Genomic DNA, 13,866 nt, shown 5'->3' on the forward strand with positions numbered 1-13,866 from the left:
TTCCCCACTACTGAGATAGGAGATGGAAGTTAGTGCTTTTAAAGTTGAATGGAGTGATAGGAGCTAGAGGCTATGGGTACGTGCACACTATCAGGACCCGCTGTTTCCTAAATGAGGTGGGTCCTGACCTGCAGGGCTGCGAGTCTTCTCCACAGGAGACTGCAGCTGCCTGTGCCCACGATATGGGTTTGGGCGGTTGCGGTCTCTCTCTTCTGTTCTCCCTGCAGAGAACACTTATGACTCCTCAGCAAAGAATTGACATGCTCGTGCTTGGAAAGTCACACTGCAGGTCAGTGGGCATAGGATATATCTAGAAATCCCATTCGCTGTGCTTGTACTATACAACGCAATGTTTTGGACGCCGCAAAAACATGCTGCATCCAAAACACTGCAAACACTGATCATGGGCACGTTCCCTAACACAGACAGACCATGGCTAACAATTCTTCATAAAACTGTCATCTTCTATCTCAGTAATGGGAAGATCTGAATTCACAGAAGACAGATTTTACCTATGAGTTGAGAATCTTGAGAATGAACGATCAGTCCCGGGAATAGAAAGAAGCGGATTTCTCTGATAAGATATATTGCAAAGTTTATTATTTTCCCATGTACAATTCATTTAGGAGATCAAAATTAAAATGATGGTTATTCTTTATTGTATGTTAGCCAGAGATAAATAAGGATATTTTTAACCCTTCATTTTTGGTAAAGGATTGCAAATAACAGTTTTTACAACTCGGCATGTCACAAATCCACTAAATAAATTACATTAATTGCATGTTACTTTCAGTGGCATATTGACTAAAATGTAACTTGTTTCCTAATTAATTTGCAATCTTCAGGTCCAAAGGAATGCCCTGTGTACCCCACTGACTTGGTGTTCGCTATTGACGCCTCTACTGATGTGAACCGCAATCAATTCAACAACATGAAGGATTCCGTTTTAAGAATGGTTGACCAGCTCAAGATTACAGACAGCAATTGTCCAAGAGGGGCCCGTGTGGCACTGCTAACCTACAATAGTGAGGTCACCACGGAGGTCCGCTTTTCTGAAGGTCTGAGGAAGCCAGCTTTGCTTAAAGTGATCACAGACTTGCAGATGAAGACAAACACCAAACAGAGAAGCTTGGACACGGTTATGTCATTTGTGGCACGAAACACATTCAAGAGGGCACGTGGAGGGTTCCTAGCAAGGAAAGTGGCTGTTTTCTTCAGTAATGCCCCAACTAGACGTTCAGTACAGCTTAATGAGGCTGTACTTAAATTATACGATGCCGGTGTGGCCTCTGTTTTCCTTACAAATCGAGAGGACAGTCCACTGTCAAATGCTCTGAAGGTGAATATTGCAGACTTAACCAAGTAAATGTTCTGCGCAAGACAAATTCAACCCTTGGTTCATTATTGCCGTTTCTCCAATGTTTTTTTTAGTGGCTTTAATATTTGTTTGTCTTATCCTCTATACTTTTTAAGTTCTCTTTCTTTTCTAAGTCTTTTTTGATTATTGCACAACAACTTTGCTTATCCATATTCATGAAATATGACCACCATATTAAGTAGTCAATATCCAACTCTTTGACGAGTTTAAAGATATGACAAGGGAAATATCTTAATATGGTGGTTATGGTGGTCTCCTTAAAAAGAGACACTCCTTGGCTAGGTCCTTCCCGGAGGGATATCTGGCTATTTTCTGTGTTGAGACTCCTAACAAAGGCTCCACGGACCTTTTTTGATTTGCATACTTCCCAGGGGGCAATGCACCTAGGATTTCACTGTGTTGAGCGCCTTTGCTGGCTGCCGGCAGTGTTTTCTCTGGCTGGTCTCTCTGAGATCAGTGATTGTTTTGTCTTGCTGGTCTACTAGGCATTGCTCCCACCTAGCCAGAATCCTACTCCACACTGATGAGGGGCAATACCCCGAAACAGCTGTCTGTGGATGGATACTTGGTCTTGGTATTTCCCTTGTCATATCTTTAAACTCGTCAAACAGTTGGATATTGACTAAAAGGGCCACTTAATATGGTGGTTATGGTGGTCTCCTTAAACAGAGCCACTCCTTGGCTAGGTCCTTCCCGGAGGGATATCTGGCTATTTTCTGTGTTGAGACTCCTAACAGAGGCTCCACGGACCTTTTTTGATTTAAAAAAAACATAGTTGGGACACATAGGATATGATAAAATTAAAAAGCTTTCACCAAAAATCTGAGCAGGTGATCTTTTATAAAGGGATCACAGTATCTGCTGGATAGAAGAAGAATTTGGATGTATAATGAAGGATATTCACTATGGGTTACATTCCAATAATTTTAAGGTTATAGCACCCTTTTTACTTTTGCAAGAATATTCTCTAGTCCATCATTCATTCCAGTTGCTATATATATTATTAGCAATCTTTTGTTGGTTTATGAAAATACATATGTAATATTAGTCTTTGAATGATAATTCAAATTCTGTAGGGCACCATCTGCTACTATTTTTTGTCATTTAACGGGATCCTGTCAGCAGGTTTTTGCTAATTAATGTGACAGTAGCATGATGTGTACATACACGAGGAGAAGAAAGCTCATGCATAATGGATGCACAATCCAGAGAATAAAGTGATATGACCGTGGTCCTTGATCATTAACAATATTTATTTAGCAATCCAAAAACACACAATAAATGATTAAAATCAATTAAAAACATGTAACATCAAATCCACGTTTCCCATAGATGACAATAAAAGGGTATGACCATGTGCAAATATGCAGAGATATCTCTCTGCATATTTGCCCATGGTCATACCGTTTTATTGTCATCTATGGGAAACGTGGATTTGATGTTACATGTTTTTAATTGATTTTAATCATTTATTGTGTGTTTTTGGATTGCTAAATAAATATTGTTAATGATCAAGGACCACGGTCATATCGCTTTATTCTCTGGATTGCGCGTCCATTATGCATGAGCTTTAGGCGGGCTTTGCACGCTGCGACATCAGTAACAATGTGTTACCGATGCTGCAGCGATAGTCCCGCCCCCGTCGCACGTGCAATATCTAGTGAAAGCTGCCGTAGCGATTATTATCGCTACGGCAGCTTTACACGCACATACCTACCGTGCGACGTCCCTCTGGCCGGCGACCCGCCTCCTTCCTAAGGGGGCGGGTCGTGCGGCGTCACAGCGACGTCACACGGCAGGCGGCCAATTGAAGTGGAGGGGCGGAGATGAGCAGGATGTAAACATCCCGCCCACCTCCGTCCTTCTCATTGCAGCCGGCGGCAGGTAAGGTGAAGTTCCTCGCTCCTGCGGCTTCATACACAGCGATGTGTGCTGCCGCAGGAGCGAGGAACAACATCGCACCTGTCGCTCCACTGGCATAATGGAAATGTCGGAGGCTGCAGCGATGATACGATAACGACGCTTTTGCGCTCGTTCATCGTATCAAAAAGGTTTTACACGTTGTGATATCGACTGCGACGCCGGATGTGCGTCACTTTCGATTTGACCCCATCGACATCGCACGTGCAATGTCGCAACGTGCAAAGCCGCCCTTAGTCTCCTCTTGTATGATTCGGTTTTTCATGCAGGACGCTGCATCCAGTTGATTTATTATTGATATATAATTGGGTTGTGCACTCAGTGTTTTGCTTATCAGTAGCATGATGTGGGGACAGAGACCCTGATTCCAGAGATGTATCACTTTTTCACTGAGTGCAGTGGTTGTGATAGAATCACAAACTGCTCTGTTGCAGATGTAGAGAATTTAGAATGCTGAGCTGTGTATAGCCCCGCCCACAGCACTGATTGTCAGTTTTCTTTGTACTTTGCATAGTAACAGAAAGCTGCTAATGAGTGCTGGGGCGGGATTGGACTAGGAGGCACGAGGCAGCTTGTCCATAGTGAAAATCTCCTGGATGTATTGAAAAAGAAAAACACATCCCAGTAAATGACACATCACTGTAATCAGGATCTCTTACACTACATCATGGTGCTTTCAGATTAGATAGCAAAACCTTAGTGACAGATTCCCTTTAATTATGCCCATACATGTCCATCAATGATCAGTTTGGTTGACTTCTATATTGTAACTGACAGTATTGAATTGGTCAGGAATTTGCTTAGACCAAAACAAATGGAGAAACCCCTTTCTGAAAATGTGGTTGATTTAACTGTTTTTTAATGTATGTCTTCTAGGTTAATAATACAGAGGTGGGACAGGTTTTTGTGCTTGGCACCGGTGCTCAAATCAATGAAACCATACGCAAAATATTCTCCTGCCATGTCTGTCTGGGTAAGCAATGTTTGTTATATACTGTTTGAACACAACTTTTGAGACCATTACATGGCTTCAGCAAACATTTTGTAATAGAAAATATGGTATAATAATGTATGATTTAGGGAATGTTCACACATCACTTTTATGATGAGGTTTTTTTCTGTGTGAAAAACAGCCAAAAAAAGACACAGATGAAATGATGTGATTGTGATGCACTTTTTTCTATTTTTAGTGCATTTTTAGTGTTAAGTCAATTTTATCTAAACAGGGAAAAACTTCAGAAAGAATTAACATGGTGTGTTTTTAAAAAGCGCATCACAGGTTAAAAAAAAAAAAAAAAAAAAGCAAAACAAAACAAAAAAACCCCCACAAAGTAAAAAATATTGCATAACTGAAATTTTAGAGCTCTCATTTTTTTAATGCTACTATAAAATGCTCCTTATTTCTGCACAAAAAAGTACGGTGAAAAAAAAATGCATAAAAAATGCTACATGTGAACACGCCCCACCCCAAGGCCCTGTGCGCACGGTGCATTTGGCGCGGTTTTTACTGCAGAAAAGGTGCGTGTTTTGTTCATGAAATTCATGCAGTCTTTCCCCAGCAAAGTTTGAGAAATCCAAAATTTCTTTGTCGCTCTATTGGGAGACCCAGACAATTGGGTGTATAGCTACTGCCTCCGGAGGCCACACAAAGTATTACACTTAAAAGTGTAAGGCCCCTCCCCTTCTGCCTATACACCCCCCGTGGGATCACGGGCTCCTCAGTTTTCATGCTTTGTGCGAAGGAGGTCAGACATCCACGCATAGCTCCACTGTTTAGTCAGCAGCAGCTGCTGACTATGTCGGATGGAAGAAAAGAGGGCCCATACTAGGGCCCCCAGCATGCTCCCTTCTCACCCCACTTTTGTCGGCGGTGTTTGTTAAGGTTGAGGTACCCATTGCGGGTACGGAGGCTGGAGCCCACATGCTGCTTTCCTTCCCCATCCCCTTAGGGCTCTGGGTGAAGTGGGATCCTATCGGTCTCCAGGCACTGAGGCCGTGCTCCATCCACAGCCCCTGGGAATCTGCTGGACATGGAGCTGAGTATCTTCAGGGACATGGCCCTGCGACGCTGAGGTACTCTGTGTCCCCGTGGGGACCGCGCACAGACACACGGCAGCACTGCTGGGTGTGTTAGTGCGCCAGGGACGGCGGCGCTGCCCGCACTGGTGCCATCGCACACTACAGCGTAGCTGGGTGTGTTAGAGTATTGGGGGACTGCCGCGCTAACCGCCGCTGCCATTTTTATCTCAGGCGCGGCTGGGACTTGTGGTGCGCCGGGGACTTCCGCGCCGACCAGGGCTTATATGCCGGCCGCGCTTATCACTCTAGTCCCCGGCTTTTGCGGCCTAGTCTCACTTCGTTACCGCCCACAGGCCTGTCAGTCAGGGTAAGGGCGTGACGCTGCACGGCAGCGCTGAGAGCTGGAGCATGCTTTGCATACTCCACCCCTCTCACTGTACACAGTGTGAAACCGGATTCCCGCACTTTCTGGGGCACGCCCACGGCCTCCTCCTCTACACAGGACGCCGGCAGCCATTCATGTCAGTTTTTTCTGTGGCTGAGAAAAGAGACAAGTTTGGGAAGACCCTGGCAGGGATTCTGGTGGTCACACAACCGCTGTGAGCGGGCGGTAAGCAGCACCTGTGGTGCTGACCCCACTAGTGCCGAAGTGCACATATAGATATATGCTTGTACGCTATACATTGCACTGTTCGGTCGCACTTTTGTATTTTGGCTATATACCCTCCTTGATTGTTCGGGGGAGATAACAGCATATCGTCTGTGAAAAACAAGCGTGCAGAAGCACAGGTTTTCTATGCAGCCTGTACAGCATGTACGGCTATACTGCCGGCAGGTTCCACGGACTCCCATTGTATGCAGTGCTCGGCCCCTGTGGCACTTACTCAGCCGGAGTCTCTGCTAATGGTCCAGGTGATGGGGACGGAGTTTGCAGTATTTACTGACAGACTTTCTGAGACTATGGCTAACATACTAGAAGCCTTGCAGTCCAGACCGGTCTCTCAGACCATGGGCACTGTTGATTCATTGCCCCCTGGTCCCCCCCAGTTGGTACAACAAGGTGCTCCTGGAGTGTCTCATGGATCCCAGGGTGAGGGGTCTGACTCGGACCGCAGTCCCAGACCCCCTAAGCGACCTCGCTGGGAGCATCCCTCGACATCACCGCATTATTCAGGGTCTCAGCATGGGGACTCTCTCTATGATGAGGCGGAGGTATCTGATCAGGATTCTGATCCTGAGAACGTTCTCTACCTGGATACACCTGATTGTGACACCGTAGTGAACGATCTTACGGCGTCCATCAATCAAATGTTGGTTATTTCTCCCTCAGCTCCTACGCCTGAGGAGTCAGCTTCTCAACAGGAGAAGTTCCGTTTCAGGTTCCCCAAGCGTACATTGAGTACGTTTCTGGATCACTCTGACTTCAGGGAGGCAGTCCAGAACCACCAGGCTTGTCCAGATATCGTTTTTTCCAAGCGCCTTAAGGATACACGTTTTCCCTTTTGACGTTGTCAAGGGCTGGGTTCAGTGTTCCAATGTGGACCCTCCTATCTCCAGCGGCTAAATCCTTAGTTGCAGTGGAAGATATGGCTTCACTCAAAGATGCCACTGACAGACAGATGGAGCTCTGGTTGAAATCCATCTATGAAGCTATTGGCGCGTCTTTTGCTCCAGCTTTCGCAGCCGTCTGGGCGCTCCAAGCGGTCTCAGCAGCTCAAGCGCAAATTGAGGCAGTCACACGTACGTCTGCGCCGCAGGCTGCGTCTTTAACATCTCAAACGTCAGCGTTTGCGTCATACGCCATTAATGCTGTCCTGGACTCGGCGAGCCGGAAGGCGGTTGCGTCCGACAATTCAGTGGTAATACGTAGAGCATTGTGGTTGCGGGAATGGAAGGCAGATTCTGCTTCCAAAAAGTGCTTAACCAGTTTGCCAATCTCTGGCGACCGCTTGTTTGGTGAGCGACTGGATGAAATCATCAAACAATCCAAGGGAAAGGATACATCCTTTCCTCAGGCTAAACCGAACATACCCCAACAGAGGAGGGGACAGTCGAGGTTTCGGTCCTTGCGGGGCGCGGGCAGGTCCAATTCTCCTCGTCCAAAAGGCCTCAGAAGGATCAGAGGAATTCCGATTCATGGCGGCCTAAATCACGTCCTAAAAAGACCGGCGGAGGTACCGCCACCAAGGCGGCTTCCTCATGACTTTCGGCCTCCTCACACCGCATCCTCGGTCGGTGGCAGGCTCTCCCGCTTTTGCGACACCTGGCTGCCACTGGTAAAAGACCGTTGGGTGAGAGACATTCTGTCTCACGGTTACAGGATAGAGTTCTCATCTCGTCCTCCGACTCGATTCTTCAGAACATCTCCGCCTCCCAAGAGAGCCGAGGCTCTCAGGCAGGCGGTGTGCACTCTGAAGGCAGAAGGAGTGGTGGTCCCGGTTCCTTTTCAGCAACAGGGTCACGGTTTCTACTCCAACTTGTTTGCGGTCCCAAGAAATGACGGGTCTTTCCGTCCGGGCAACAGACACGTAAAAACCAGGCGGTTCCGGAGGAATCCCTCCGCTCCGTCATCGCCTCAATGTCCCAAGGAGATTTCCTTGCATCGATCGATATCAAGGAGGCTTATCTCCACATGCCGATCGCTCCAGAGCATCAGCGCTTCCTGCGGTTCGCCATAGGAGACGAACACCTTCAGTTCGCGGCACTGCCTTTCGGCCTGGCGACAGTCCCGCGGGTTTTCTCCAAAGTCATGGCAACAGTAGTAGCCACTCTCAGGGACACTCGGTGATTCCTTACCTAGACGATCTGCTTGTCAAGGCACCCTCTCAAGGGGCATGCCAACACAGCCTCCACGCGACTCTACAGATTCTCCAGAGCTTCGGGTGGATCATCAATTTTCCAAAGTCAAATCTGACACCGGCACAATCGCTGACATATCTGGGCATGGAATTTCATACCCTATCGGCGATGGTGATACTTCCGCTGGACAAACAGCGGTCACTGCAGACAGGGTTGCACAATGGGACATCCTTAGCAAATGGGACAGGAAGTCGGCGTTTCTCGACAGAAACGTCTCCCTCTCTCAGGCAGCCAAAGATTCTCTTCGGTGGTGGCTTCTCCCCACTTCATTGTCGAAGGGGAAATCCTTCCTACCCCCATCCTGGGCGGTGGTCACGACGGACGCGAGTCCGTCAGGGTGGGGAGCAGTTTTTCTCCACCACAGTGCTCAGGGTACGTGGACTCAGCAAGAGTCCTCCCTTCAGAACAATGTTCTGGAGGTCAGGGCAGTGTATCTTGCCCTAAAAGCTTTCCAGCAGTGGCTGGAAGGCAAGCAGATCCGAATTCAGTCGGACAACTCTACAGCGGTGGCTTACAGCAATCACCAAGGAGGAACACGCAGTCGGCAAGCCTTCCTGGAAGTCCGGTGGATTTTGACGTGGGTGGAAGCCACGGCCTCCACCATATCCGCAGTCCACACCCCGGGCGTAGAAAACTGGGAAGCAGACTTTCTCAGTCGCCAGGGCATGGACGCAGGGGAATGGTCCCTTCACCCGGACGTGTTTCAGGAGATCTGTTGCCGCTGGGGGATGCCGGACGTCGACCTAATGGCGTCTCAGCACAACAACAAGGTCCCGGCATTCATGGCACGGTCTCACGATCACAGAGCTCTGGCGGCAGACGCCTTCGTTCAGGATTGGTCGCAGTTTCAACTCCCTTATGTGTTCCCACCTCTGGCACTGTTGCCCAGAGTGTTACGCAAGATCAGGTCCGACTGCCGCCGCGCCATCCTCGTCGCTCCAGACTGGCCAACGAGGTCGTGGTACCCGGATCGGTGGCATCTCACGGTAGGCCAACCGGGGCACTACCAGACCGACCAGACTTGCTGTCTCAAGGGCCGTTTTTCCATCTGAATTCTGCGGCCCTCAACCTGACGGTGTGGCCATTGAGTCCTGGATCCTAGCATCTGCTGGGTTATCTCAAGAGGTCATTACCACTATGAGACAGGCCAGAAAACCCACATCTGCCAAGATCTACCACAGAACGTGGAAGATATTCTTATCTTGGTGCTCTGCTCAGGGAGTTTCTCCCTGGCCAATTGCCTTGCCTACTTTCTTTCCTTCCTGCAATCCGGTTTGGAAAAAGGTTTGTCGCTCGGCTCCCTTAAGGGACAAATCTCAGCGGTCTCTGTATTTTTTTCAGAAGCGCCTAGCAAGACTTCCTCAGGTACGCACGTTCCTGCAGGGGGTTTGCCGCTTAGTCCCTCCTTACAAACGACTGTTAGAACCCTGTGATTTGAACAGGGTGCTGATGGTTCTTCAGAAACCACCATTCGAGCCTATGAGGGATTTTTCTCTCTCACGACTTTCGCAGACTTTGGTTTTCCTACGGACAGTCACTTCACTTCGGAGAGTGTCTGTCGCGGCAGCATTGTCGTGCAAAGCCCCCTTCCCGGTGTCTCACCAGGTCAAGGGGTTCTGCGTCCGGTTCCGGAATTTCTCCCTAAGGTGGTATCCCCCCTTTCATCTCAATCAGGGTATCCCCGTACCCTCTGTTTGTCCTCATCTAGTTCACCAATGTGAAAAGGATTTGCACTTGATTAGATCTGGTGAGAGCACTCAGACTCTACATCGATCGTACGGCGTCCCTGCGCCGCTCGGATGCACTCTTTGTCCTTGTCGCTAGCCAGCGTAAAGGGTCGCAGGCTTCCAAATCAAGCCTGGCTCGGTGGATCAAGGAACCAATTCTCGAGCTTATCGTTCTGCTGGGCTTACGGTTCCCTCAGGGCTGAAGGTCCATTCTACCAGAGCTGTGGTTGCGTCCTGGGCTTGAGGCACCAGGCTACGGCTCAGCTTGTGTGTCAGGCGGCTACCTGATCCAGCCTCCACACTTTCACGAAACACTATCAGGTGCATACCTATGCTTCGGCGGATGCCAGCATAGGCAGACGAGTCCTTCAGGCGGCGGTTGCCCACCTGTAGGAAGGGGCCGTTTTACGGCTCTATTACGAGGTATTATTTTACCCACCCAGGGATTGCTTTTGGACATCCCAATTGTCTGGGTCTCCCAATAGAGCGACAAAGAAGAAGGGAATTTTGTTTACTTACCGTAAATTCCTTTTCTTCTAGCTCTAATTGGGAGACCCAGCACCCGCCCCTGTTTTTTTGTATACACATGTTGTTCATGTTGAATGGTTTCAGTTCTCCGATATTCCTTCGGATTGAATTTGCTTAAACCAGTTTATTGGCTTTCCTCCTTCTTGCTTTTGCACTAAAACTGAGGAGCCCGTGATCCCACGGGGGGTGTATAGGCAGAAGGGGAGGGGCCTTACACTTTTAAGTGTAATACTTTGTGTGGCCTCCGGAGGCAGTAGCTATACACCCAATTGTCTGGGTCTCCCAATTAGAGCTAGAAGAAAAGGAATTTACAGTAAGTAAACAAAATTCCCTTCGTTGTGCACAAACTGCATTTTTTCCCTATACGTTTTGCTGCAGAATTTCTGCAGCAAAAAAAAGCAGCATGTCATTTCTTTTCCGCAGGTACCTGCAGTTTTCCCCTGTGTATTACCATTGATAATGGTTCAAAACCGCAGGGACAAAACCACGGCAAATCCGCACCAAAACCGCAACAAACCGCGGTAAAATCGCATGCGGATTTTGGGTGCGTTTTTTTGCCATAGGTGCGGAATGCTGCCAGAGGGTGCGTATTTTGCTCAAGAAACACATCTACCCAGTGCGCACAGACCCTTAAGCTGGAATCACACATGCATGTTTTTGGGCCAAAGTCAGGAGTGGATCTGAAAAAAAAGGAAAAGTGTTAAGATAAGACTAATACTTCTTTCCATTGTATCCACTACTGTGTATTTCAAACATCACCAAAACAGTGTGATTTTACAATCTAAGTTGTACGGTGAAGAATTAAATGTTAAATTATGCTTTAAGAAACAGATTTTGACTCAATACTCTTTTCATTTCTAGATATTTGTGATCCACCTAGTGAATGTGGAGTAACTGTTCCTAGAGGAGACCTTCGTTTACGACGTTCAGCCGCCACTGATGTAGACATTGATTTAGCCTTCCTTCTGGACAGTTCTGACTCTACAAATCCAGCCCAGTTTGTAGAGATTAAGAAATTTGTATCCCACCTGATTGGACAACTTGAGCTTAGCACAGAACCAAAATCTTCCTCCCACCATGCACGCATAGCTGTTCTCCAGCATGCCCCCTACGAGCATCAGGCCAATGCCAGTTATTCCCCTGTGAAAGTAGACGTTGGACTCACTGATTACACAGACAAAGAGAAGCTTCAGGCCTTTATCAAGACTAAGATGACACAGTTATATGGAACAAGGGCACTCAGTAATGCCATCAAGTATGTTGTGGAGCATGTAATTGAGGGTGCACCCAATCCCCGGGCCATGAAAGTAATTTTCCTCTTCCTGACCGGAGAAGTAAAGTCCCATGAGCTTCAGAAACTTCGGGAAACCGTAATTGAGGCCAAATGTAAAGGCTACTTCTTTGTCATCCTGAGCATAGGAAACAAGGTGAACTCCGGACAACTACATTCATTGGCTAGTGAACCCCATGATGTTTTCTCCAAGAGAGCAGATAAGGCATCGGAGCTTCATGAAGAAACACTAATGAGATTTGGGCTACACCTGCCAGGATTTCTCAGCAGTAAGTAGATACAAAATACATATAGCCTTGTAGTGCCCACACACCTTATACAAAAATGGTCAAATATACCTTTATTCATTGGTTCAATGAGTGGTCGTCCGTTGATGGACCAAAATAAATCATTTGCAATATTGGTCATTATTGGACCATGATGGAGGCACTGGTCATCATCAGTCCCAAAAAATCCAACATGCTTGACCGTTTTTTGAACACTTATGAACATTCATTGATCGATCTTCTTCGGTCAAAATGAGCAATGGTTCGTTTGACAGAACCAGTCAACAATTTTAATTATAGTGGAAATCGGCTTATTTGTTCCACATTAATCTAATCTTAGGCCCCTTTCACACATCAGTTTTTTGCCATCAGTCACAATCCATCGAATTTTGAAAAAAACGGATCCGGCGACTGATGCCGCTGTATCTGTTTTTTTGTCTTATCGACTTGTATTAGTGATGGATGGCCTCACGTTTCATCCATCGAAAATTGTTTGTCTGGCTGAAGGAGACGACAACCACAGTAACGTTTTTTGTGTACGTCGAAAAAACGGACAGCGACAGATCCATTGCCATGCGTTGTTTGGCAGAATGGAAGCCTATGGGTGCAGGATGCGTCGTCATTCCTCAAATGACGGAATCCGGCGACAGATTCCGTTTTTTTAACTGTGCATGCTCCAATTTATTATTTAGCCACCACCAAGTCGGATCCGTCAAAAAACAGATCCGTCGCATCAGTTTAGCCACAATCTGCGACGGATCTATCGATCCGTTGAGAAAACGGATTGTGACTGATGGCAAAAAACTGATGTGTGAAAGGGGCCTAACCCAACTCTGACTGGTGTCTTCTTGGTGTATATGGTGCAATTGATAGAATCTAAAGGGTACTTTTCACGCTGCGACATCGCTACTGCGATATCGTCAGGGTCAAATCGAAAGTGATGAACATCCGGCGCCGGTAACGACGTCGCAGCGTGCAAAGCCTAGATACGCCGATAAACGATCGCAAAAGCGTCGTAAATCGGTGATCTGTGTAGCGTCGGTCATTTTCATAATGTCGCACCAATAGGAGATACGATGTGGTTCCTTGTTCCTGCGGCAGCACACATCGCTATATGTGAAGCCGCAGGAGCGAGGAACATCTCCTTACCTGCGTCCACCGGCTATGCGGAAGGACGGAGGTGGGTGGGATGTTTACGTCCCGCTCATCTCCGCCCCTCCGCTTCTATTGCCGTGCCGTGTGATGTCGATGTGACGCCGCACGACCCACCCCCTTAGGAAGGAGGCGGGTCGCCGGCCAGAGCGACATCGTAGGGCAGGTAAGTGCGTGTGAAGCTGCCGTAGTGATAATGTTCGCTACGGCAGCTATCACCACATATCGCATGTGCGACGGGGGCAGGTGCTAGCCGATGCTAGCGATGTCACAACATGCAAGGTACCCCTATGGCGTCTTTAATGAGATGCTTATTCTTATTCTCTTTATTCACAGGTGAAAATGCTTTCCATCTCTCTCCTGAAATAAGAAAGCATTGTGACTGGTTCCAGAATGATCGCCCTGCTAGCCCTTCACAGGATGTCACTAATATTGATGAGTACGTAATCTAAACTGATAATACACCTTATTGCATCACATATAGTCAATCAGGTCAGGATGGGATGTTAGACCTAATGTCGTCAACAAGTGAAGAGATAGATTACTTTGCACAAGAGTTATTGTTTTTACTTAAGATGAGTGAAATCATAGGATTCTGGTATGAATAAGATCAGAAGGACATGTTTTAATAAAGTGATTGAATGGATGCCATCATAGATTATGGGTGACACATGTCATCAAACATATATAGCGGAGATTTCATCATTGAAGGTATTTATTGAATCA

The 13,866-nt window shown here is 47.3% G+C and overlaps 1 protein-coding gene across 1 annotated transcript in view; it reads left to right on the forward strand.

Moving 5' to 3' along the window:
* Positions 1 to 13,866, forward strand: part of COL6A3 (collagen type VI alpha 3 chain) — a 189,811-nt gene that overhangs the window by 135,887 nt on the left and 40,058 nt on the right. The window contains exons 36-39 of the mRNA XM_075317522.1: positions 846 to 1,339; positions 4,175 to 4,271; positions 11,293 to 11,991; positions 13,477 to 13,579. Coding sequence (XP_075173637.1) covers positions 846 to 1,339; positions 4,175 to 4,271; positions 11,293 to 11,991; positions 13,477 to 13,579 — 1,393 coding nt within the window. The remainder of the gene's footprint in view (positions 1 to 845; positions 1,340 to 4,174; positions 4,272 to 11,292; positions 11,992 to 13,476; positions 13,580 to 13,866) is intronic.

Source organism: Anomaloglossus baeobatrachus, chromosome 7, assembly GCF_048569485.1.
Source record: "Anomaloglossus baeobatrachus isolate aAnoBae1 chromosome 7, aAnoBae1.hap1, whole genome shotgun sequence".
Lineage (NCBI taxonomy): Eukaryota > Metazoa > Chordata > Amphibia > Anura > Aromobatidae > Anomaloglossus > Anomaloglossus baeobatrachus.